The sequence below is a fragment of the Hibiscus syriacus genome, unplaced genomic scaffold, assembly GCF_006381635.1.
Source record: "Hibiscus syriacus cultivar Baekdansim isolate YM2019G1 unplaced genomic scaffold, ASM638163v2 tig00111276_pilon, whole genome shotgun sequence".
Lineage (NCBI taxonomy): Eukaryota > Viridiplantae > Streptophyta > Magnoliopsida > Malvales > Malvaceae > Hibiscus > Hibiscus syriacus.
In genome coordinates, this window is record NW_024063043.1 from 1,720,813 (window position 1) to 1,746,794 (window position 25,982).

Here is a 25,982-nt window from a genome sequence, read left to right on the forward strand (position 1 = left end):
ACTACCAAGTGCCTTCGGGAAGATATTTGAATCTCTAGTGTGTTCTTCATATACATAAATGTTTTCTCTGATTTTAAAAGTATGACTCTGATATTTGAAATAAAAACATGGTTTATGATCTCTGGATTCTGATCTTTGGTTTTTTATCTCTAGTATCTGATACTTGATACATCTGGCTCCGATTTTGATATTGATGTTCAATATGTTTTATACTGGGGGTACTATCTGGGATATATTATGGAGTTCTGCAGGTTCAACCAGATCAGGCTGGTAAATCCTTATAGACCTAAGACAAGCCTTGGGTGGGCTCCTATGCTCAATAGTCCTAATGGTAAGACCTTATGGACCCTATGACACTCCCATATGGTGGCTCATTTGCTTTGTGCTTAGGGTAAGTCCTTATGGACATGAGGGCACTCCCTTTAGGTGGCTCCTATGGTAAGTTCTTGTGGACCCTAGGTGCTCCCTTAGGTTGGCTCCTACACCCAATGGGCTTAAGGTAAGTCTTTATGGATGCAGTTCTGAGAAACTGCATATGGAGTGTTTAGTTAGAGGGTATTACTATGTTTTTAAAAATAAGTATTAATGAAATAAAACTAATGTTTTAAACTATGATTTCATTACTCTGGTTTTATGGGAACACACTGGACACCTGTTTTCAACCTCCTAAATATGTTCCTCTGAACGTTTCCTCTGAACTATAAGCTTTTTCTAATACTAAGAAAAATTAGTGGAACCTTAACTCATTACAATAACATGTATATACATGGATCAATAAGCAAGTTTTTATTTTTTGCCATTTATCTGCTTGTCCTATAGCATTTTATGATAGTTTTGTATTATTGAGCTTTCCCAAAGCTCACTCTGTTACTCACCATTTCAGGTTAAGGAATTTAGCATGTGCAGTTGTCAACATCAGTAATGGAGTTCCTTCGGTGTTACTTGTAGAGTATGTACCATTATAATTAGGGGGCTTGTAGGTTATATTTTGTTTGTATATAAGAGTCGATGATTTGTTTACTGAATTTTGTTTTAACGTCTTAATAATTTTTATAATATTCTGACGTGGTTTTACAATTCTAAATTGAGTTTGGTAAAATTTTAATTTTTCTTGGATTTTTATTGTGGATCGCTCCAGTAACCCTAATGTGACACCTCGGATCGGATCAGGTCACATGTATCAGTCTGTGAGTGTTACATCAGCCTTATCTCAACCCTGCCAACTCCTCTAACCTTAGAAGTTGTTCTATTAAAATCGTATTAAGTCGTGAAATTTAGATTCACCCCTTTATCAATCATACCTAAAAAAAGGTTCCACAACCTCAAAATCCATACCCTTTTGAGCATAAAGCCCTATGTTCTAAAAACTTCTTGAGCACCCCCCAAACACAGTAGTAGAACACCATAACAAAAGGTTCATAAATTTGACTTTAACATTTTTAAAATTTCTATCTTTAATGTCATCAATCAAGGCCTTAAATTCCTCCTTTCGCTTGAACTTTGCAAAAACAGCTGGGAAACATTTCATTCTGGGAATGCTCGAAGTTATTAACTTGATGAGGTTTGAAAAAAAAAATAAACAACAGAGTCTTGGAAAACAATCAACAAGATAGATTTGGTTCATAACTTTTCACTATTACAAAAAACGCAAACATTGGTCTGCATGAGAGATTTTTGACAAACCCATCGTAGAAATGCTTCGAGGGGTCGTTGAAGTTGGTAGAGTCTGTTTAGAATTTGTATTTAATGGCTGGGTTGCACTTAAACAAAGAAACAAAGGGTTTTGGAAGAAGTTTTTAATTTTCTCTAGAGGATGAAAAAATAGCTTTCAAAAGTTGATGAATCATGAGTGATTGAAACATAATAAATTAAATATAATTTTATTAAAATCAAAACAAACAAAAAAATTGACTTTCGAAATAGTTTATCCTATAATATTATACGATATTATAAATTTATCTTTTATATGAAATATATAAAATAGTATGGTTACATATCAAAAACATAAAACAGGCCGAGTTAGTACCTTGAATTTTGGACAATTTTTTTGTGAAGCTCATCTTCAAACCTAATACTTCAACTCTCAAAGTTTGAGTTGGACCTCCAGTTTGGTTCTCCTTAAATAAATCCATTGCCTCACCTTATTAAGTTTATCATATTTACCAAAGTATCTTCAAAAGTACAAACTTAGAATACATTTTAACCTTATTTTTAAGTTATTGAAATCATTTGAGATTTATTTAATTTAAATAATCATTATAAATTATATCAAGAAATTCTAATCCAAATAGAAAATTTTTCATCGTCGAGATAGTCATTCTATACATGTTACTGACCTAATTGTAAAATTATAAATGTTTCACCAACTGGATCTGATGAATGGTTTTCTAGGTTTAGTGATTAAAGGTCAAATATCGTACAGGAAAATGAACTTAATGCGCTACAAAGCTTGTCAAAAACATATCAAAATGCAGAACAATCAAATAACACATTGCATGCATAAATATTTTATAAAAAAAATCAAAATATTTAAATCGAATTTGACGTGCTAAGTTCTACAATGCCTTTTTATGCAGCAAGTCACCATAAATGCAATATATGCAAAACTTATTCCAAACTGAGTTCTACATTAGAATATGGCATATTGAGTAATTTAACTATACTTGATATCCCTATAATATTATACACCATTATAAATTTATCTTTTATATGAAATATATCGCATAATACACAAAGATAAAATAATATGATATAAAATACCAAAAACATAGGAAACACCTTGGTCCGAGTTAATACCTTGAATTTTGGACACAATTTTTGTCAAGCTCTTCTCCAAACCTAATATCTAAGTCCAACTCTTAAATTTTGAATGGGACCTCGAGCTTGGGTCACTAGTCCACCTTAAACAAGTCCATTGTTTTGTGTCAGATTTCGTTTATTTACAAAGTAGTGTTATAAGGTAAAATTGGCCCAATAAGCCATACGGGGAAAAATTAATCTATTAGTCCTCTCGAAAATTAATTTGAGATTTATGATAAATGCTACAATGCCCAAATAAATTCTTTTATTTAAATTCATCAAGTCAAAATGACGAGTTCTAGTAAAATATAATTTTTTTATTAAATTTTATCGTAACGTGACGAGTTCCAAATTAATGTAACAAATATCATAATTTTCAAAATAAAAAATCTGATGTCGTATTGAGCTGCATAATTAGCCTGTCTACGGTATTAGGCCGAAACTACCGTGTTAAAAGCAACAACAACAACAACGAAACCTTATTCCCATATACAATGGGGTAAGGGGGAGGTAGGGTAGTAGGTTGCCCCCAACGCCTGGTTGAGAGCAGCTTCTGTGGAAGACCTCCGGCAATCATAAAAATTACAAAAAAGATAAAATGCAATGCATGTATAAATAAATAAATACATAGTTGACCGCTTTTTTTATTTTTATAAGCAGTCTTCTTATGCGCGTCTATAATGAGAAGTAATCCCTGCAAATAAATCTCTGCATAAAAATCTCTGCAACATAGACAGAAACGTAAGATCCGACTAAATTTAAAAAGAGGAAACATGAAGAGAATGATACACAGAAGTCAACGATAGCAAGCTACGAGAAGGAGTAAAGTCAAATGTGTTAAAACCTAAACTAAGGCAACACTACTCCGCTACCCTAGATCTAAGCCTTCATAAATCCCAATGACAGAAACGTGAAGAAAGTAGAAGTCATGGAAATTACTACAAATACATTAAAAAGAGGACATAGATGTTATAACCTATGATTGTGACCCGCACTACTCGACTACCATGGTCTTAAGTCTCCATACTTTCCTATCAGAGGTCATGTCCTCGGTAAGGGCTAAATTCTTTAAATCAGATCTCAAGCAGTCTTCCAACTTCGCCTTGGTCGTCCTCTCCTTCTGGCACCGTCGATTGTAATCAACTCTACCCTCCTGACCGTATCCGACGGTTGTCGCCTAAGGACATACCCAAACCACCGTAGTTTCCCTCCCTCATTTTTTCGGATACAGGCACCACCCCCAAAGACGTCCTAATAGCAGAGTTTGGTGTCATGTCCCACAGAGTCCTACCACATGCCCATCGAAACATTCTCATTTTTGCTGTCTCCATCCTCCTTACGTGATCCTTCTTGATTGCCCAACATTCTGATCCATACAACAATGTTGGTCTTATTGCCATTCTATAAAATTTTCCCTTAAGTTTTAGAGGCACTTCTTGTCACACAAAACTCCAGTATTAGCCCTCCACTTTAGCCATCCCGCCTTTATATGGTATGTCACGTCATCATCAACACCCCTCATATTTATGTATCATAGACCCTAGATACTTGAAATAATCTTTTGAGGGGAGAACGTGTACTTCTATGCAAATTTCTACATCTTCATTGTTTTATTTCCTACTTAAATTTGAACATAAATACCGTGTTAAAAGGATTGCATTGCATTATATCAACGGCCCACAAATTTTTATGACACGTGACCTCAGATTTTTCACTTATTATGTTCACAGTGGGCTCCACTTCACCTAACAACCCGTGGAAATTATGAATTTAATTTTTTTTTTTGTATACAATGAAATTAGCATGGACATTAGCATGTTTTCAATTTGAAGCGCATACAAATCAGTGGCGGATTCATTAAACTCTCATAGGTTAAGTGTATGTTATTATTTTGGAAATGTGATTAAATTTAATTTAATGTGTTAAGAAAAAAAGAAAAAAAATTACAATTACATACCCATTATTTTAAAAAAAAAGTAAATTAAAATTTTAGACCCACTCTTAAATTTTTAAATCCACTGATACAAATCATGAGAGAACTGATCATCATAACATCAACTCTTCTCTAAGTTCCAATTATTAGCTTGCTTATAATGTACTCATATTTTGAGTACCATCTGGGGTCCATTTTCATCATTCCTTTTAAACATCTTTCTTTTCCAAAAAAATATTTTCTTATTAACGATATATTGATCGACTAACTTACATCGAATATTACACTTTTCTAATTCATTATAAATTATAATGTAATTTTTTCATTGACGGAATTAGAATTTAAATGTATAATCTCATTTAAAAAAGTCTAATACATCATCTCACTAAACCATCCAATTATTTATTCTAAACATCTTTCTTTCGCTCATCACAGTTTTACATTAATTAACATGATTTTATCTAATCATTATTAACAATAATTCTTTAATACATGCATTGTATCAACAAATAAATGTATACAGTTGATGTCCTTAATTTCATTCATGTACTTCATAGTGGACCCTGACATGCCTAACTGCTGCCCTGCTAACATAAATTAGTAGTGAACCCTGGCAGGGTCATAGCTAGCCTTACAGGGTTAGATTTAGTTTGGTTTAGCTCAAACCATTACTGCCCATTGAATATCGATAACGTGATGAGATTTATGTTCAAGTCTTCTATTCATATTAGTATATGAAGATGTTAATTATTTATTTATTTATACATCATGACATTTCTATCTTTACTTTTAATTTTTCTACTGTCGGAGGTCTTCCACGGAAGCTGCTCTCAACCTGATATTAGGGGCAGCCTACTACCCTACCTCCCTCTTATCCCATTATATGAAATAGAGTTTTGTTTTGTTTTTGTTGTTGTGTCTTCTATTCATATTAGCATTAATGCATATGCATGCCTTTCAAAATTAAACCTACCCATCATAGTTTCACCCATATCTATCTAATCGATCCATCTTATTCAAAATGTTAAATTCGGTTAAAATACTGAAAAGGGCCCTTAAGTTTTGCAATTGTATGTAGGGTCGATATAATATATTCGATACTTAAATTTAGTTTTATGGTTCAATGTAGCATTTAGATTTTCTTGTTAAAACTAGTACACATGAGCTTCAAAGTTAGAAATGTGTCACAAAAGTTGAGTTTAAATATTAATTTGAATAAAAAAGAAAGGCATATGTACTGATTTAAACCCTGAAACTAAATTTAGCTGCCAAATAACATATAAACTCATTCATTCAAATAAATCTTTGAACTTTAATTTATACTTAAATGAGCCTCCAAACTTTTGTTTGTACCTAAATGAGTCCTTAAAACTTTAACATGCTGTTGAATAAAACCTAACCTTTCATTTGCACCTCAAGGAACATTTAATATAAATCCATATTTCATTTGAAGTAAAGGGTTTATTCGAGTGAAAAATGAAGTGTGTGGATATAATAAAATATATATATATTTTAAGGGTGTTTTTATTGATATTTTTAAAAAATATTTTTTTAATATTCTTATGGTTAGAAAATCGAGATGATTGATATTTGTGAACACTAATAACCAGCTTAAGTGAGATTTCGGCCGGGTTTAATCGCATAATGAATTATATTTCAGGCATACTCATTCGTAGAGTTCTACGGTGCAACGTATTAATATAAGATTAAGGAAAGACGCGATTTAAAATATTATAAACAAGTATAACATTTTAGGTTGCACGCAACCTAAAATATTTTTTTTTAAATATTTTTAGTTTAATCAGAAATATTATGAAAAATGTAATATTTCGATTGCAACCGAAAATATTACAAATAAAGTTTGCACACGAAAAAAATAAAAAAAAATAATAACTTAAAATATTATGTTTGGTTATGGTATTTTAAATAACGTCTTTTTTAGTATTATATTAAACTGTTAAGCCGTAGAATCATCCCATTTACTCGTTTGGAAGGAACCTTTTGAAAACTTTGAAGTCTGAGCTGAACCGAATAAGTAAATGGAGGGTGGTAAATAGCATCGAAGAAAGTGACAAACAATGAAAAAAAAGAGAGAATATAAACAAAGGGAATATGATGCAATACATGTCAAAATCTCACTGTGTTTTGTTCGGGAAACGTTAAATCCATGTCTTCACTAATTAAGATTACTGTTGTTCCACAGGCCTTGTCTTCAACCATTTCTTATTCCACATAATATCTCACTTGTAAAAGTTGGAGAGGTGGGGGTTCTTAATATTATTCTTTTTTGCTTTCTTGGAATCAAGAGAGGAGGAGAGCATAAAAGAATACGTATACGTATTGTCTATCTTTATCTCCATAAATTGGCCCAAATCTTCGTTTTCTGCCTATGCAAACCCTTGAAATTAATGGGCGGCTCACGTTAATGCATGCATTGGATAAGGACCTCCAACGTACGTGAATCTTGTATTAGCAAATTATCAAACCATTATAAATCATTCTTTCTACGTTAACAATCTTGAAAATCAGATTGGCCTCGTCGCAGTGTTGTGGTGTGTTTGTACTTTTAAAAGTTTTAAATTCTTATTAATTCAAATATTTTTTTTTATTAATAATCTAATTTTACAATCTTTAAAAATTTATAATTTCGTATCTCGTAAATTTTAAGTTCATATTTTATAATATAAAATCATGTGGATATTGTGCTATATTCTTATACATCAGCTACCTCTATTAATACAAAAGAGAGCAAAAGGGGGAGCTACAAGTAATGAATTGCAAGTCATAATTAAAAAACAGGAAAAGTTGTTGAGATGACCCTTTTTTCAAGCCTCTTCTAAAAGTATAAATATTTGGGTGAGAGAGGATCTTTTAATTTTAATTTTGTGCATCGGTTGGGCCCTTTGCCAGATAAACCCTAATCTAAAATGCAGTATTGAATTGATATTCTCTGCGCGTGTAAACCACCATGCATGTTACATGCGCGGTTGTCGCCCCTGATTTTTACCGCTCTTCGTGGACAAATACAATATTTTAGAATATCTAAATCTATGAAGTTATATTATAAGTTTAGAAATCGTAGAATTATAAAATTTCAAAGATGTAAAATTAGATCGATAATAAAAAAATATTTAAATTATATAAAAAGATTAAACTTTAGAAAATACGACTGCATCGAACACTCTTCGATCTGTTCTTTCTTCTCCTACACTTTCAAATAAGGATGGACATGATAAAATATTATCTATGTAGATTCAAAATAAAAAGAGGAGAGATACACATAAGAAAATATTATGTTATAGATATTCATGTGACACATTAGGACAAATGACGCCCACCGTTTTCTTCATTAGTACTTGATTGCGTATCAACAATGGGCACGACTCCTTTCTCCATTGATAATCACCATCATTATTCCTGTATGAAAAGTCTAAATACTATCACCAGATAGATTAATTCAATCTGAGTTATACCCTACCCTAATCGTAGAATGAAAAATTCTCTAAGAATAAAAACTACAAGTCAATGTGGTGCGAAATTCCTTTTAGAAATTATGAGCTTTGGGTACATGAACATGAAAAATAATAAAATAAAAAAATCGAATGCAAATTGGATTACTTTTATTAGTATACCTTTCTCACCGTCCAACGATGCTTCACATAACCACACGTCTCTCCAAAGTATCAACACGTGGCCACGAAGGATTGGTTCTATGTGTCCTCTCGGTTCATGAATTTTATTTTATATTTTGCACCGTGTAAGAAATGCAATTCCAACCCCCTTAATATAAATTGGGCGGATGGATTCGGTCCTCTTTTGACCTCTTCGCGATTGTGATGATTTCGAAAAGTACTTGTCAAGCCATCTTTATACTCGTTCCCAATGGTATAAACTTAGTAGACCAAATCTTTGAGAATTTCATAAACCACCAAATTCTGATCGGTTTCCGTAATTTAATCAATGCTCATCCACAAGGGTAATCTCCCAATTCCGTTTTATCTTAAAGAATTAGCCAGTAAAATCTTTAATAAATAAAAATATTTATCTTGACAGACAAAAAAATCTTAATCATCATTATCGTCTTTAACTTTTAGGTTAAAATATGTTTAAGTTGAAAGCAAAAGCCGGCAGGGACGGACATTCTCCCATGCGTACTGTTATAATTTTCAGCCTTTAATGTCTTTCTACCGATATAATATATAGGGCAAGTGTAGATTGTGGACGCGGCCCTTAATTTAAAATAATCACAATCTTCGTGGTTGAAACTTGTAAAAAGACAAAAGCTATGAACAACGGCTTTAATTTATTTTATCTTAAATGAATGATCATCCACTTAGAGCGCCCCACGTGCACCGACACGTGTCTCGTTTCCCTATACCGGTGTCTTTGCCTTTCAGTGGTCGTGCGCTTACCCCAATGAAAACCTATCCGCCGGCACGTGTGTGCGCATGTTTTGAGTTTTCTTTTCTCTTTTATAAATTTGCGTTTTCCTTTATCACGCAGTAACGTGCGGCGCAGGAGGCTGTGGTTAGTTTCCTCGCACGGTCCTCCTCGACGTCGTCGCCGTCCAAGTCATACACGCAAACACACGATGCAACGGTCCTAGAATTGATATACACTCTGAAGATCCACTTTATACACAAAACATTATTATTTAGGTCGAAAAACTATTAAGTTTATATTGAATTGGTACAAACTAACGGAATGGAGCTTCATTTGCAACGAATCATTAAAATTTCATAAATACCAAATGTTCGAATTCGTTAGTTTAGTGTTCATAATATACTTTAATTCTCATATTATAGATTGCAAATAAGTAATAAAAATGCCAAAAATTGAAAGGTATATTATCTGGTGAGAAACTCGCAGGACATACATTTAAGCAAAAAGTTGAAAATTAGGTGACGACAGCGGGTGCTTGTAAACCATTTCTGTGAAGATTGGGATAAAATAAAATAGAAAGTCGGTGTTGGACCTTTGAAAACCAACCAGCCTTGGTTATGGTTTAACCCACATCTACCTCCCTCCGTCTTAAAAAAACAGAAAGGCAGGCAAGGACATGTTGTTGACGATGTGGAAATTCCATTGTTAATGGTAATGAAAAAGTTAGATGTCGGAGGTTTTGATTTGACAACAAAATTGTTCGGCTGTGGATTTCCCCAAATAACTCTTTTTCGTTAGTCAAATATAAACAAGACCTTTAACAGATATATATGACCAAAACTAATTCCTTTTGCCTTCAATGACGTCTGTTTCTGATTTTTTATTGTTTTTTTTTCAGAATAATGGTGAGTGAATTTTATTAATAGAAATATTGAAATGAATTAAAATTACAAGAAAAGGAACAATAGTAAAAAATATTAAATTTAAATATACGAAAAAAGATAAATTTTTCTATTGAGAATGATAACCAACATCAAAATAATCCAGTCACATTCATAACAGTTCATTGTCTATCGAACAGAATTTTATAAAGTGATAAAGAAGTAATTATCAAATCAAACTATATGACAAGCTACTTCACTACATTATTTTGACAAACAATCTTTTACCAAATAGAGAATTTGACTATACTTGTTCACTAACAAATCAATCATAAAATATATATCGTGAGAGTCATTGCGCAAGCACCAAAACGACCTCAAAGGTATGTGAAAAATGTACCAAAAGCCATAAAAATAATATCACAAGAGCAAAGAAAAACGTGTCAAATTGACATAGATTATTATTCAAAATTAAAACACCACAAGAAAAGGGGAAAAATAAGAAAAAAATAAGAGAATTAATAATCACTAACGATTTGTAATTAATATTAAGATTAATATCGTCGTCAACTAAATAAAAATAAAAGAAAATAGGAAGACAACAAAAAAATATTAAGAGAAAACCTAAGTTAAAAAAATGAGAGCATATTTCTTCGATTTTATTATTGTAAGTTAATATTTGTTTAAGATTTTTTCAGTTATTGACACACATATATATACTACAAACGTAACTATTCAAATACAAATCTTTTAAAATATTATATTTTACTGAGATCCTTTAATGAATTCTATTATTATTGTTTAAGTTCAAATAACTTACGTTAGCTTTAACATATTCTTAAATTGTGTTCATGAAAAATAATTAGATTTATTGAGTTATTTTAGTGGTAAAAGGGAATATACTTTATCTTAAAATTTTAAGCTAAAATAAAAAAATAATGATAATTTTTGAATAGTCTAAAATAATATAAAAAATATATTCAAAACTCTTTTAATTAAATGACAATACATATTATAAATATAACTGTTAAAATCAACCGATATTACTTGATGAACTAAAAATTAATAGATAATTATGATTGGGGTGGATAGTGTTAATGTATGGTTTGACCAGTGAATTGGGAAAAATAAAACTCCATCTAACGGAAGCTGCCAAGAAATTACGACTCAGAACAGTAACGGGGTGTTAATTCCGTGTCGAAATCTAAAATAAAGAGAGAGGGGCTGTTTATCACTTTTCATATTCTATTCATATTCATTTACGCAATCAGCACGTGTCTCAACCGGCTTTCACCCTTAACTGCCGCGGTACTTTCTTACCTCCAACCCATCACTTTTTTAAAAATTGAATGTCCAAAACCAATAGGGTTAACCTTTAATAAAACAAAATCAAAATATTCACAGCTTTTAATTATTTTTATAAATATTTTTTATTAGTATAATCACATAATATACATCCTGTAAACTCAAAATTTATAATGAATATAACATAATATTTTACTAACGAGATCGTTTAATATAAATAGTTATCTATCCTAAGGATAATAATATATTTTTTAATTATTTTCTTTTCACAAATAAATCAAATAACAAGCTATATATATATTATTGTGGGGGTTAGAGTAGAGAGAGGGGGTGCTGAGCTTTTTAAAGGGACATGGTGGCAAAGCTAAAACCAAAGCTCCCTGGTTGTGGTCTGCAGAGAGAATCCAAAGGATAAGCAGGCGGCATGGCATTCAAAGAGACCACCTACTGATCGGGAAAACAAAAACCCAATAAACACACCACCACAACAACAAAAGAAAAATCAAAACAGAGGTTTTGATTTGTGTTATCCAATCAGTAAGTCTCTCACAAGATTATTGTTAATTCTTGTTATTTTTGTTGCTTATGCTTCTCATTAACTTCTTTCCTTTTTGTTTTTTGCTTTTTGTTCATTATTTTGTTGAAGTTTTTAATCATTTTGCTTCTTTCTCTAATGAGATTTAGTGAAACTATCAATAGAGACCCAATCCGCGTTTTCTTATTTGTCCTCTCTTCTTTTGAATCTAGCTGTTTTCCCCCACCGGTTCGTGTTCATGTTTATACTCTTTGAACTTCTGAGATCTGATACTTCCTTGTCTTCTGCTTGTTTGATCGTGAATTCTGTTTTTTTTTTCCTTCTGAAAAACTGCTTCTGATTTAAAAAAAAATAAACTTGGATCGTCTTTTTATTTAATTCGATTTTTTTTTGGTTTCAATTAGATTTAGTTTTTCTTAAAGTTTTGAATTTTCAATAATTGATGTTTTGGTTCTTGAATAGGTTGAATTGCTGGGCGCAAGCAACTTGCGGTTCCTACAGCGATTTGAAAATTTTTATTGTAATTATTTTGGGATATTCCCATTTGGAGTTGGGAGGGGAGCGATTGAGTGATGTTGGAGGATCGAGCCTGCGATTCGTGTTTCGTGTTGGCAAGCTCCTGCCAACAAGAAACCAGCTGGCCTTACACCTACAATGGGAAGCGTCCACTAGAAATGGCCGAATCTGATGATTGTTGTCCAGAAACCAAGTTGCCTAAGCATTCGTCTGATGATTCTTCCAGCGACAATGGTACGCAATATGATTCTTGTTCGGATTTGGATATGTTAATCCAACCAATTGGGAGAGACAACTCCATCAATTGTCTGATCAAGTGCTCAAGATCTGATTATGGTTCAATCGCATCTTTGAATAGGAGTTTTCGATCTGTAATTAGGAGCGGTGAGATCTATAAGTCAAGGAGGCAGAAGGGTGTTACCGAACATTGGGTTTACTTTTCTTGTGACCTCCTTCAATGGGAGGCATTTGATCCGATTCAGCGCAAGTGGATGCATTTGCCAAGGATGCCTCCCAATGATTGTTTTACTTATTCGGACAAGGAATCCTTGGCCGTGGGAACCGAGTTACTTGTATTTGGGAAGGAAGTTACTTCTCAAGTGATATATAGATATAGTATTTTGACTAACTCATGGACTTTTGGGACCAATATGAACTCTCCAAGGTGCTTGTTTGGGTCAGCTAGTCTAGGGGAGAGAGCAATTTTAGCCGGAGGTTGCGATTCTGAGGGTAATATCCTGAGCACTGCAGAAATGTACAATTCCGAGACCCAGACTTGGGAGACTCTCCCAAGCATGAATACCCCAAGGAAGATGTGCAGTGGGGTATTCATGGATAAGAAATTCTATGTAATTGGGGGAACTGGTGGACTGGGGAATGATGCAAGGGCTCTCTCTTGTGGGGAGGAGTATGATTTAGAGTTAAAAAAGTGGACTCGAATTCCTAACATGTCTCCTCGGAGGAGTGGGACGGATGGTGAGGCTGAGAAGCCTGCAGCAGCTGGGGCACCCCCTCTGGTTGCAGTTGTAAACAACGAACTTTATGCTGCTGATCATGCTGACATGGAAGTAAGGAAGTATGATAAGGAGAGAAAATCATGGTTGACTATTGGAAGATTGCCCGAAAGAACGGTTTCAATGAATGGTTGGGGTCTTGCATTCAGAGCATGCGGTGATCGCCTTATAGTGATTGGCGGTCCAACCACCTCAGGTGGAAGTTTTATAGAGCTCAATTCGTGGGTTCCGAGCAAAGGGCCTCCACAATGGGACTTACTAGCCAGAAAGCGATCGGGTAACTTTGTGTACAATTGTGCGGTAATGGGATGCTGAGAGATGGATTTTTCGGTGGTTAACATGGTTGGTTTCTCCTTTAGCACACACACAAGTCCGAATTCTTCCTGATGGTAATTCCCCCTGTTCCAATACATCATTTTTACGTCTTATCTCTTTTTACAGAACTTCATTCAACGTGTCTTCCATTCCATTTGTCTTCCCAAGTTGCACAGGAATAGGTTTAATAATTCTAAGTAGCAAAACACATTGGCATTAGGCCTGTAAATGAACCAAATGAACACGAAAGGGGTATGTTCATGTTCGTTCGTTTAATTTTAACCGAACAAATGAACGAACACAAACATAAATGAACAAAAATTTTATTGTTCATGTTCGTTCGTTAAGTAATGTAAATTGTTCGTGTTCATTCATGTTCATTCATTTAAATTATAAACAAACATAAATGCACAAATATAAACAAACGGATGTAAACGAAAATTAACGAACGTAGACGAACATAATAAATGAAGATAAACAAACGTAAACCAACATAAATGAAAATAATTTTTTTTCCTTCTTAACAATTTTATTATTATATTTTATTTAATTGTTTTGGGATTTTTTATTTTTATTTAAAATTAATTGGATTTTAAAATATTTATGGGTATCAGATTAAAATTTATTGAGTTGTAATATTTTAAATGATTCTAGAGAGATTGAGCTAAACATAAATGAACTCACATAAACGAACATAAACGAATGACCATAAACGAACGAACATAAATGAACGAACATATTATCGAACGTCACGAACGTAAATAAACGAACGAGCCATCTGTTCGTGTTCGTTCATTTAATTAAATAAACACAAAATCTTGTGCATGTTCGTTCGTTTAATAAATAAATGAACTTTTCGTCGAACGTTCGCTGTACGTTCGGTTCATTTACAGTCCTAATTGGCGTTAGAGTTTATGGATTTCATCCTTAAATTTTTCTTGGAATTGTGTTGAAATGGAGGGAAATAAGTAGTGGGAGGTTGTTTATCTGTTGGCTGATGTAGTAATTACACTTACAATCAATGGGCTTATATAAATTATATATTCCCAGAGTTTTTCATATAGTATTTTATGTTTATGCACACTTTTGGAATCCTGCATTTGCAGTGCTCTGCGAATTCATAAGTTGGTAGTTTGTATTTATTTTCACTTGTGGATTTATACATTTTGAGTTTACACATACAAAGAAGGAATACATCAAAAACAGTATTGCCTCATCAAGCAGAAGTGGGAAAAACGCAGTCTGGCGATGAACAGAGCATAATCACAATAAATATCGTGAAAATTACCAAACTTTAATGAGAGATGATGGTGAAATTTTAAGCCAAGAACAATACCTTAGGCTTATGTGGTCTAGAGTTAATTGGATCGTGTAAGGTGATGGAAACAAGCGTTTCTTTCCACCTCTCGATCGACGATATAGCAAAGGAGCTACCACAAAATTTATCACTTACAACAACACACAAGGGATGGATTCCGGGCTTACTCCAGCAATTTTCACTTGACTTAGACTACAGAAGAGAGCTTGGTGCTTGTGAAATTCGAAACACTTGCTTTGCTTGGGATTCACTCTCTTCCTCCAATTGGGGAAGGCTAGTGTTTGTGATGTTGAAATTGCTAAGGCCGTCTGGTCTTTCAATCCTTACAAGGATACCGGACTTGGGTTACCTCGAAAGTTAAGAAGAGAATTTGGATCTTGGCCTCTTGAGAAGCTAGGCTCCATCAAGTCATTAATTTGACCCTTGCTGCTTTGGTCCCAAAAGTTCAAGCCCACTACATGGTCTAAGATGGCAAAATAGTTACCGGAAGACGATGGTCGGAGTTTTTCCGGAGAAAGAACGAGAGAAAAAAATGACTCTAGGATGTAGGTATTTATATCTTAGGTTAACTGGATACCCCCTTCTTTCCCACAAAACACAAACCACCCACCAAATAAATAAATAAATTAAAAGCTCTTCTAACACAACAATATGCCACACAATTAACAAAAACGAATAAGGGCATAGACACATTTTTCTATCTTTTCACATTATCTTTTTCCGGTTATCACTGATAATGCCATTATATTGAGGAAATGATGATCAAAATCAACATGGAAAAGGCCTACAATGGGTTTCATAAGTAGAATTCTTTTTTGCTACTTTTCTAATAATGAGTTATGTTTCCATCTCGACTATGGCAGTCATATTTGTTTTTTTTTTTTGGATAATTAGATTTTATTACCCAAAAAGCAATGTCTGCTACAAAACAATCACCGATCACAATAAATATTTAAAACCTAATTACAAAAAAAAAAAAAAATCGGTTAATCAATTCCCCCAAGAAATACAGAGGTTGGAGTTAACATAATCAAGCCTATTTATATTTTTGTTGTTGAGGATTTCATCAGAAGTTCTGGAGTATCCTTTGAAGATTCTTCGGTTGCGTTCCTCCCACAAGACATAGATGCTTGCGCACCAAACAAGTTTAAGTATAGTAGAAATGAGAGATTTACCTTTCCATGTGTTACAAGCCCAAGTTACCATGTCCTCCCAAGATACGGTGGTCTTCTTTAGGCCGTTAAGGAGAAGGATTTTCTCTCTCAAATAAGAAGCAATGGAGCAATCAAAGAACAAGTGGTTTTGACTTTCCATCATTTCGTTACATAGAACACAAATTCCATTAGTAGTAATCCCCATGCGTATGCCATCCATACTATCAAGCTATGCTTAGGAATATGGTGAGGGAACCAAATCAGGAAGTGCCAAGGAACTTTATCTTCCTTCTTTCTAATCTCCTGTCAAATTTCTCTAATGGTGAGAACTCCACTCGAAAGGACAGGAAGTGCTTCCGTTTGAAGTTTCAGAATTCTGTTAAAGCTCCAACTTAGGCTAGCAGCTCCATCCATGTTCCAACTTAGTCATTTTTGTTTTGTATGGAGTACCTGGCTTGCAAAAAAGCTCTCTCAATAACTGACTGCAACACTTGGCACTAAATATCCAATATATCCTTGGAAGTTTTTAGCAGAGAATCGAACAAAAAGTGAATTAATTTGGACATATCTAGAATCTTATGTTCCCCTAATACTTCCCAAAGCCACAGTACCTAGAGAACAAATATGTTTCACTTGAAAGCTACAAATGACTTTGGGGGGGGGGAGTGTTTAGGGTTCCCTATTCTTCGGAAGAGAGACACAAAGGCAGACTACAATTTAAAATCACCTTCATACTTTCTTAATTAACTATTTAAATTATTTCAGTTTGTTTTACAACAATATATTTTCCAACTAGTAATACCCCATTTCAACTTGCAGTCTGGAAACATGATCATACTTGCCGGAATCTTGAGGCCCAAGGTTCATTTTCTATAGTGAATATGCTCAAGCTGAAGGTTGGGACCTCAAGAACCCTAAAATGAGCTATCCTAATGTTGGTGACCGACTCGATTGGAACATGATATGGAAGGCAAAACTTGCTCCCAAGAGTAAATTTTTGCCATGGGAATGCATGCATGAAACCTTTCCAACGAAAACCTTTCTTCTTAAACGAGGCATGAACATGGAGGACACATGTCCCCTTTGCAATGAGCATAGGGAAATGATAATCCATATCTTAAAAGACTGTAAGGTGGTGGAACACTGGCGGCGGCGTAAGGTCTGACCTATCAGCCACGTAATTGAATTATTATGTCCTAGTTGGAGCCATGCATAAAGCTTTTGAATTCCATGCTTTGTTGACACCACCCAAATTTATTCCTCCAGACAGGTTATAAACATAACAGTTAAGTGGATCCCATCCCCCATGGGTGGCTAAAGCTCAACACAGATGGGTCTGCCATCGGCAAGCGTTGCATGATGGTCTAGTTTTAGCAGAAAATGCTTATCGGCTGCATTTCAAATAATCAGATCACTGACCTTGTGTTTTCAATTAACCATTCTTTTTTTCCTAGTTATAATGGTTTGGGTTTAGCTCTTACTAATGTTTATTATATATAGTAGTAACATACAAGATCCCATTCTTCTTGAAATATTTCCAAAAAATTGCTTTTATCAGCCTTCATCGTCGCTTTGTCAACCTCCAGTGATCATTCTTCTCATCGTCGCTTTGTCAACGTAATAATAGGTATCTGCTTCATTTTCCATTTTCATCGCTTTTTCTGCTGTTTATATCCATCCTTTTCTGTATATGTAATCAAGAGTTAATCTTTCAATCTTCAAACCATAGTCCCATCAAAAGAATTTATCGGTGAATCCTTTTCTTTGAGTAGCGCAGTCTAACCATCTTTCCTATTGATCGTTGAATTATCTGTTTTCTCTTTGTTTTCGTGCTCCATTCGGGTTACAATATTTGAAGCAAAAGAAAAAGGTAGATTGGAACAGTGACGGAGCTATATGCTTTTCAGGTGAGCACCCCACCCTAAATTTAAAATTAGTTTATTAACTATTCAATTTATAAATGTACACCTACTCTAAAATTAATTTATGCCAACCTTAAATTTTTTTGTGCCCACATATTAATACCCAAATTTTGGTTAGTAGCCAAAATATATGTTCTGAAAGTTTGGTGGCTAAAGTATAAATTTTGTAAAAATTTATGGACAAAAAATATAATTTTAAAAAGTTATATATTTTTGCCCATAAATAAACAGTTTGACTGAAAACAATAATTTTCGTGATAATCAGATTTTCAGTACGAGATTTGTATAAAAAAACTATAAAGCGATGAAGTTTAGTATAGAAATTGGATAACCAGATTAAATCAAAATTTTATGAAAATTTGAAGGATGCTAGATAATTGTTGGAAATATTGTTTCCATATTTTAGATCAGAGGAAATTAGCACATACCAATGTAATTTTTCATATTTGGGCCGAACAATTGAAAATTAGTGACTAAAATATAATTTTTGAAAATTGCATGACCAAAGTAGAAAATCAAAGCCAAATTAATTCATCTTTGACTAAAGAATATTTTAATGGAAGATATTACCATGGTATATGAAAATCATCATAATTCGTTAATGGCAAAATTGTAAACTATAATTAAATAAATTTTAAATTCATTTATATTAAGCCATGTGTTATGATAATTAAGTTGGAAAATTCAAGAAAAAATTGTCATCTTCAAGCTCCAAACCGTGAGTTCCATAGTAGGTAAGAAAAAAATTTATTTTTCATTTTTAAGCTTACATGATTGATTTTTGGACTAAGTTGTGAAATAGAGAATTAATCTACATGAAATTCTCTATCATTTGGTATAAATATATTACATGATGAACAAGCTTATATGTTGAGATTGAAAATTAGGGTTTATGTAGGGTTTGTTAATTTTGGATTTGATGAAGGATTATCATGTTTTTTTTTATGTTGGAGATTAGTTCTAAGTCTTGTGTGATGATTAAAATTATGTGTAAAGCCTTGTATTGAATTCGACCAAATTAGGTTTTAAGGGATGATTGGATTTTGATTTATTTTGATGTTGTGATGGTTAGAATAACATAAATTTGAAGTAAGGAAGTTGAATTCATGCTTTAAATTGAAAGGAAATCAAGCCCTAAAGGACTTATAGTATTCGTCCATAGGGGAATAATTTGGGGAAAATGTTGAAAATTTTCCTATGGTTTAGAATTGATATTAGAAGTGTTCTATGTGATTTGGAGATCAATTATGAATCAATTTAGAAGTCTGAGATATAAAATGGGCTAATTTACAAGTTTTGATAATTGTGGAACATTATTGTAGAAATGTGATAATTGGGGTATTCGATGTTAAATTTTAATATTGAAATGTTGGAATTTTAAGTTAGAAAGTTGATTGGAACCAAATTATAAATTTGGTAAATTTTCATGGTGGAATTTGAACAGTCCTACAAATTAGGGGAGTTGTTTGTAAATTTGAAATATGTTGGTATCATTTTTGAACAAGAAACTATAATGTTGGAAATGCTATAAGCGTGCTGATTTTTTTAGTTAAATATTAAGTTGGGGTGCTGAATATAAGATGAAAGTGCAAGTTTTTGAAGGTTAAGGTGCTGAATTGTGTAACACCCTAAACCAATTCGACACACAGTCGACCGATCAGAATGCTACACAAAAGCACCGGAGTGGCTAACCAAAATTTTTCTTTTTAGCTTCTCCATTTTAAACGATCTTTGTAAATATTCATGCTAAAATAAATCAACAACAATTTAAATAAAATAGTTTACATTAGGTGCTCCCAAAAATTAGTAATTCAAATCATACAGACCATTGTCAAAATAAGTTACGACTCATATATACAAATATACAAAAGTTTCACAAGCATACATACCCACTAAGAAGATGATCTGAGACGTACTCTGCACTACATGGGTCAGGGTCACTGCTATAAAAAAGGTCCCTTGACTTCTCCTCGACTAACCTACGTAAGGAAACAAATTCCAAAAGCTGGGCTAACTAGCCCGATGCACACAAACAACTAAATCATACTACAAGTGTTCATGTCATGCTCAAGCTAATTGATTAACTGAAATAGTAAGTATACTCGTATACTGCACTCTCTACTATATCGTAGACATCATAGTGAGGTTGAGGGTTCTGCATCCCGGAGCTAACACAACCCTTTAGTCTACCGAGGCTAGTTACCCAAAATTTATGTATTGGTCAACCCCTTCGACTAGCCCACTCCTTGAGTGTGGGACTTTACGCCCAAGCTAGTTAGCTTTAAGTGCCTCGTGCACTACCTAAGGATATATCTGGATTGCATCTATACTTTTGATAATGCTAGCATTTTCTAAAGGAATCTCAGGTGTCCTGGTTGTTTCCTGAGCATCAATCAAGGCTAGTTTCATGTCACCCTAATTGATCTTGTTTCTAAATGTAATTAACATCATTAATATTTCCACTTGTAGTCTTATTTGATAATATAATGAAGTGTTGGGATACCTCGAGTCTAAATCCCTTAAAATTGACTTTTTGGCCCAAAACAAACTATTGGTATCGATACTTGCCCTTTAGTATCAATACGATTGACAAAGTTTCGATACTCTATTGAAGTACCGAAACTTTAAAAGCTTCTAAAAATGGGTCTCAATACCATGTCTGGGAGTCTTGAGACTGTGCCCTTAGTATTGATACTTTTGAAAGTATTTGTCGACAGTCATTTTCGTCCGAGTTTTATAAGTATATTATTATTATTTCTTATTACAATTTTGGTTCCAGGCCCAAATGCAAGACCCAATTACAACCCGAAGGCCCAAATACAAAATAAATTACAACATGAAGCCCGATTACAATCAAATCCCAATAGACCCAGACCCGGTTTGGGCCCAGATCCGACCCAAGCAGCCTAACAGGCCTGAGGAATAGACCCAAGTTTGTTTAGGGTTTCACATATGTTCCAGCGCTGTAATAAATCATCATCGTTGGATTTGGAGAAATCCAACGACTCTAAACATGACCAGCAAGAACCCTAGGGTTCTCATTACACCCTAGGGCTATTCCGACCACCTCCTCTAAGTGCTCCAACCAAAGAAAGCCACGCTGTCACCGCCTTTCCAGAACCCAACAGAGCTCTCCCGAATGATCCATAAGGTGTAGCAGAGTCGCACAACTCACTGGTTTATGGCGAGTCACCACCGTAGGTTCGACAACTCACTGAAAAAGTCATCATCACAGATGGCTCACCGAGGCCTATATAAGGCAGATCTTGCAATAGAAGTAAAAAAGCAACGAGAGACCACAAAGCTAGAAACGTAGAGAGATACATTATACACCAACATCAACAAAATCAAAGGAAAAAGTAAGGGAGATTTACCGAGTGCTATCGGAGCATCCACACGTCTCCACGCGCAGCTGAGGAATCGAAATACCGAAGGTTTTTCTTTCAGATCTACGAATTTCTAGGTCTTTTTAGAGGAAACAGAGGCTGAATTTGGCTTTAGGGAATTCGGATCTATAACTTTGGGTGATTTGGTATTTTTCGGCCACTGTAGATGCTGGTCGACGGTGGCTGACAACGCCGACGAATGGTTGCCGGTCGGTGACCAATCTCACCACATTAAAAGATTGGTGGCGACTCTACAATTTATTGTTTTATCTGAGTCAAAGAAGATAAACACTTACTTTTTCGAGACTAGTTACACTTAGGTGTACTATTTGCACTTTCCGTCACCGGGTAGAGAAACCTCTTGATAGTATTGATACTCTTGCCCAGAAAAACATGAATTTGCCCATAAATGAATGACATGTTTTGATACTGACCTTCCAGTATCGAGACTCGACTTGTAAAAAGCATAAATCAAGTACGAAAAATCTTATTCTTTTATCCTCAAAGACCTTAGTGAGGTCCTCAAACATTATTAAAGTTTTATTTGGCCAATAAGGGTTATAATAGAGGCTTTAAACATATTTATAGCTCCAAATAATGAAAAATACCATGTACATGCTTATCATGCTCACTTCAATCATTATACCATCTCACTCTTCTAATGACTCACCAATAGTATAGAAGGGTTGTGAATGTGTTACCTTGCTTATTGGATGGCTAGAACTCTCCTCAACTCAACCAAGACTAAGTTTTTCCTTTCCTTTAGTTCTTGAGCTTTCTCCTATCTCCTTCACTAAACAAAGGTAAGAATATGAATTACTAATCCAACTAGCTTCTTGAATTGAAGTTAAGATATAATATATAATTTGAATCCACTAAGACAAACTAGAACCATGAACTCTCCCAAAAACTTCTCAAAACCCATTTTTGTTTCTATGACTAAAACTAATGAAATGGAGCTTAAAACAAAGCTTGAATGATGGATGGAATTATTCTTACCTTGGTTAAACAATACTACACTTGAAACTCTTATAATCTCACTTGGAATGAAGATGAAAGAAATAAGATATAGAAGGAAGAAGAAGATTATTTGGTGAGAAGATAAAGGGAGTGGTTCACATATAATCATAATATAAAGGGAGAGTTTTCAACTTTCAAAACATCAAGGGAATAATTACACCTTTAATCCCTCAACTTTTCACAACATAAAACACTCATCCCATACATCAATTCTCAAGGGCCTTAACTCAATCCCACTAACAAAAACTTGGTCCATTATTTTTAAGGTCCATTTGGGCCTCAAACTTTGGGTCTCTATCTACCCGAACTACTAACTCGAGGTTCAGGGCGTTACAACTCTCCCCTCCTAATAAGAAATTTTGTCCTTTAAATTTACTTGGGTAGAAAATATGCAGATACTGGAGCTTCATATCTTCCTCGATCTCCTAAGTAGCTTCCTCAACCCTATGATTCTTCCAAAGTACTTTTACTAAGAGAATCTTCTTGTTCCTCAGCTCATTCACTTCCTTGGCTAGAATTCTGATAGGTTCCTCCTCATAAGTTATGTCAAGGCTCAACTCAACTTGTCTAAGGGTAGGACATGCGATGGGTTGGAACTATATATTTGAAGCATGGACACATGAAACACATTATGAATACGCTCCAACTTTGGGGGAAAGGCTAAATGACATGCTACCAGTATGATTCTTTCAAGCACCTCACAGGGACCAATGAAACGCATGGTTAACTTTCTTTTGCGTCCAAATCGAAGTACCTTCTTCCACGGGGACACCTTAGGAATACCATGTCTCCCACTTCGAATTCATTTTCTTTGTATTTCAAATCCACATATGATCTCTACCTATCTGAAGCCTTCTTAAGTCTACTAAATCAGTCTGACATTTTCTTCAGTTTGTCGAATCAATCCTGGTCCTACTATTTTCCCTTCACTCAGCTCAGTTTAACAAAGATGAGTTCTACACTTACGTCCATACAAAGCTTCGTACGGGGCCATCTGGATGCTCGACTGATAACTATTATTATAAGCAAACTCCACTAAAGGCATATGATATTTCCAACTACCCTCAAAATCAAAATGAAGCTCCTCAAGTTATCCTCAAGAACTTGAATAACACGTTATGATTAGTCGTTTGTCTGAGGGTGAAACACTATACTAAAATGGAGTTTGGTACCTAGGGAATAATGAAGGGCTTTCTAAAACCGAAAAGTGAATTTGGGGTCTCTATCTAGATGATTGAAGTCAGGACTCCATGCAACCTCACTATCTTGTGGATGTAAAGTTGTTGACAAACTTAAATATTAAACGCTATGGTCGATTAATAATTATTTTTCGTTAACGATAGATGATTTTACATAATTACATCTCCACATATTTTTATTTTTTATAAACCACCAGTATTTGATTTCAAATCCAATATTACATAAGCATGGGTGACTCTCCCAACCCAATTTGTTAGGTGTCTCATCTCGTTAAATCATCTAGTTGTTGGTTTAACATGTTATTTTTAATAAATTAATATAATATGTGGCTTTCAAGATGATCAAACCTGGGACCTTCAGGGAAAGAGTGCAATGCCTAGCCACTGTGCTAAGAAAGAATTATATGTTGTGACAAAAAATAATATTTATGTAAAACTATTGTTGGAATTAATTTTAATTAATATATATAATATTAATTATTATTATTATAAATTAAGTAAATTTTATATGATTTCTCATATAAAATACGTTTGTGGAAGATAAATATAAAAAATAATTAGGTTTGTTTTAAAATATAATCAAATAAATATCAATATTTAAATCTAAAATAATATACCAAGTGTTCTTAAATTATATTTAGAAAATAAAATAAAAATATTTGACAATGTATTAACCCCTTGTAGTGAAATTCCTAAATTTTAAAAAATACTAATAATTAATTGGTGTTTACAAAATTCACCTATATCTCCATAAAGATCATAAATTACATATAAAAATTAATCAATTATTTTGAAGAAAAAACTAATCATAATTGAAGATTAAATGACACTCTTGAAAACATTTTGATGTTTCGATATAACAAATAAGTACAGTTGAATTTTAAGATTTTATTCGATTTAAAATTATATATTATAGTAAATTATTCGAATATAAAAAATATTACTCCAAGTTTTTCAAATGTCAATTTTAATCCTTACTTAGGTTTAAAATTGTGTTTTAGTCTTAAAATATTTTTTAATCAATTTTTGCAAAGTATTCCGAACCTTAATCGGGCCAAAAACAAATTTTGCAAAGGAGGTACCGATACACTCTTGGATGTATCGATACACCCCCAACATCAAATGCATTTTGTGTATCGATACACTGGCTGATGTACCGATACACCCCTGGCTCTGAGAAAAATCGAATGTAATTAGTGTACCGATATACCCCAAGTGTACTGATACACTAGGTCAACCAACGGTCGAAATATTTGAATTTTACACTGAGTGTACCGATACACCTACGCTCCCAACAGATTTTTTTTAAATGGTTTTCACACCATAACAGATCTATTGACTTCACCAATGATCCCCAATATTCAGAATCAATTGAAGGTGTATTTAAACAAGCTGATGAGCCATTGATCAATAACAGAAACAACACTTGTGAGAGAAACAAAGAGAAAGCCTTAAACATCAAGTTTGAGCAATTCAAGCCTATTTTCATTCAATATTCTTTTTTCTTTCAAGAACACCATTTATACCCAATTGTATTCATTCTTGAGTGTTATTTCTTTATTCTAGAATTGTGCAAACAACTTGTCTTGTGAGGTTTTTTTGTAAGTTTGCAAAATTTGTAATCTTCTCTTTGGGAGAGAGTGTTCTCAAGAATTTGGGGTATAATTCTTGAGGGAGTTATAAGGTTACTCTTTGTCCTCAAAAGAAAGAAAAAATTAGTGAATTTATTGGAAAATCCTTAGTGTGAATAGCTAAGGTAGTGGACGTAGACTTTGGTTGCGAAACTCGAACCACTCTAAATCACAGTGCAAATATTTTTTATTTTCTGCAAAAGCTTCCACCAAAATTTTTATTGCCAATTCACCACCTCTTGGTTATTTCTTCTATCGATTAACTCAACAATTGGTATCAGAGCCTCACTCATTTGAAGGTTTAACCACCTCTTGAATTGATTCAGGAAGAGTTATATCGATAGTCAAGTCATCAATGACCTCCACTTCAAACTTCGACTTCATTCTTGATTCTCAGCCCGTCAACAAGCCTCTTTTCTTAATGGAGCTAATTATGCTTATTGGAAGAATAGAATGAGGTTCTTTTTCATTCAAGCAAGTGAAATGGGAGTATGGAAAATTATGGAGAACAGATATATCATACCATCCACTCATTCAAATTTGTGGAGTGAAGAAGAGACGAAGATGTTCCAGCTCAACTCAAAGGTTATCCATATTCTATTTTGTGCTCTTGGATCAGATGAATACTGTAACACCCCTAACTCATATTCGACTTGAATACAAGTCCAAGAT

At 33.7% G+C, this 25,982-nt stretch overlaps 1 protein-coding gene and 1 long non-coding RNA gene across 2 annotated transcripts; one reads left to right on the plus strand and one right to left on the minus strand.

Moving 5' to 3' along the window:
- Window positions 1-11,633: 11,633 nt before the first annotated feature.
- On the plus strand, window positions 11,634-13,805 carry LOC120157839 (F-box/kelch-repeat protein SKIP11-like). Its single transcript, XM_039168845.1, has 2 exons — window positions 11,634-11,838; window positions 12,299-13,805. Exon 2 carries the CDS (start codon window positions 12,409-12,411, stop codon window positions 13,678-13,680), a length of 1,272 nt encoding a protein of 423 aa, XP_039024776.1. The 5' UTR covers window positions 11,634-11,838; window positions 12,299-12,408; the 3' UTR covers window positions 13,681-13,805.
- Window positions 13,806-14,606: 801 nt separating this feature from the next.
- LOC120157805 lies at window positions 14,607-24,837 on the minus strand. Its single transcript, XR_005519167.1, has 3 exons — window positions 24,825-24,837; window positions 23,264-23,268; window positions 14,607-14,674 (listed from the first exon to the last, which is right to left on the minus strand). It is a non-coding gene; the product is annotated as an uncharacterized LOC120157805 (long non-coding RNA).
- Between the last annotated feature and the right edge of the window lie 1,145 nt (window positions 24,838-25,982).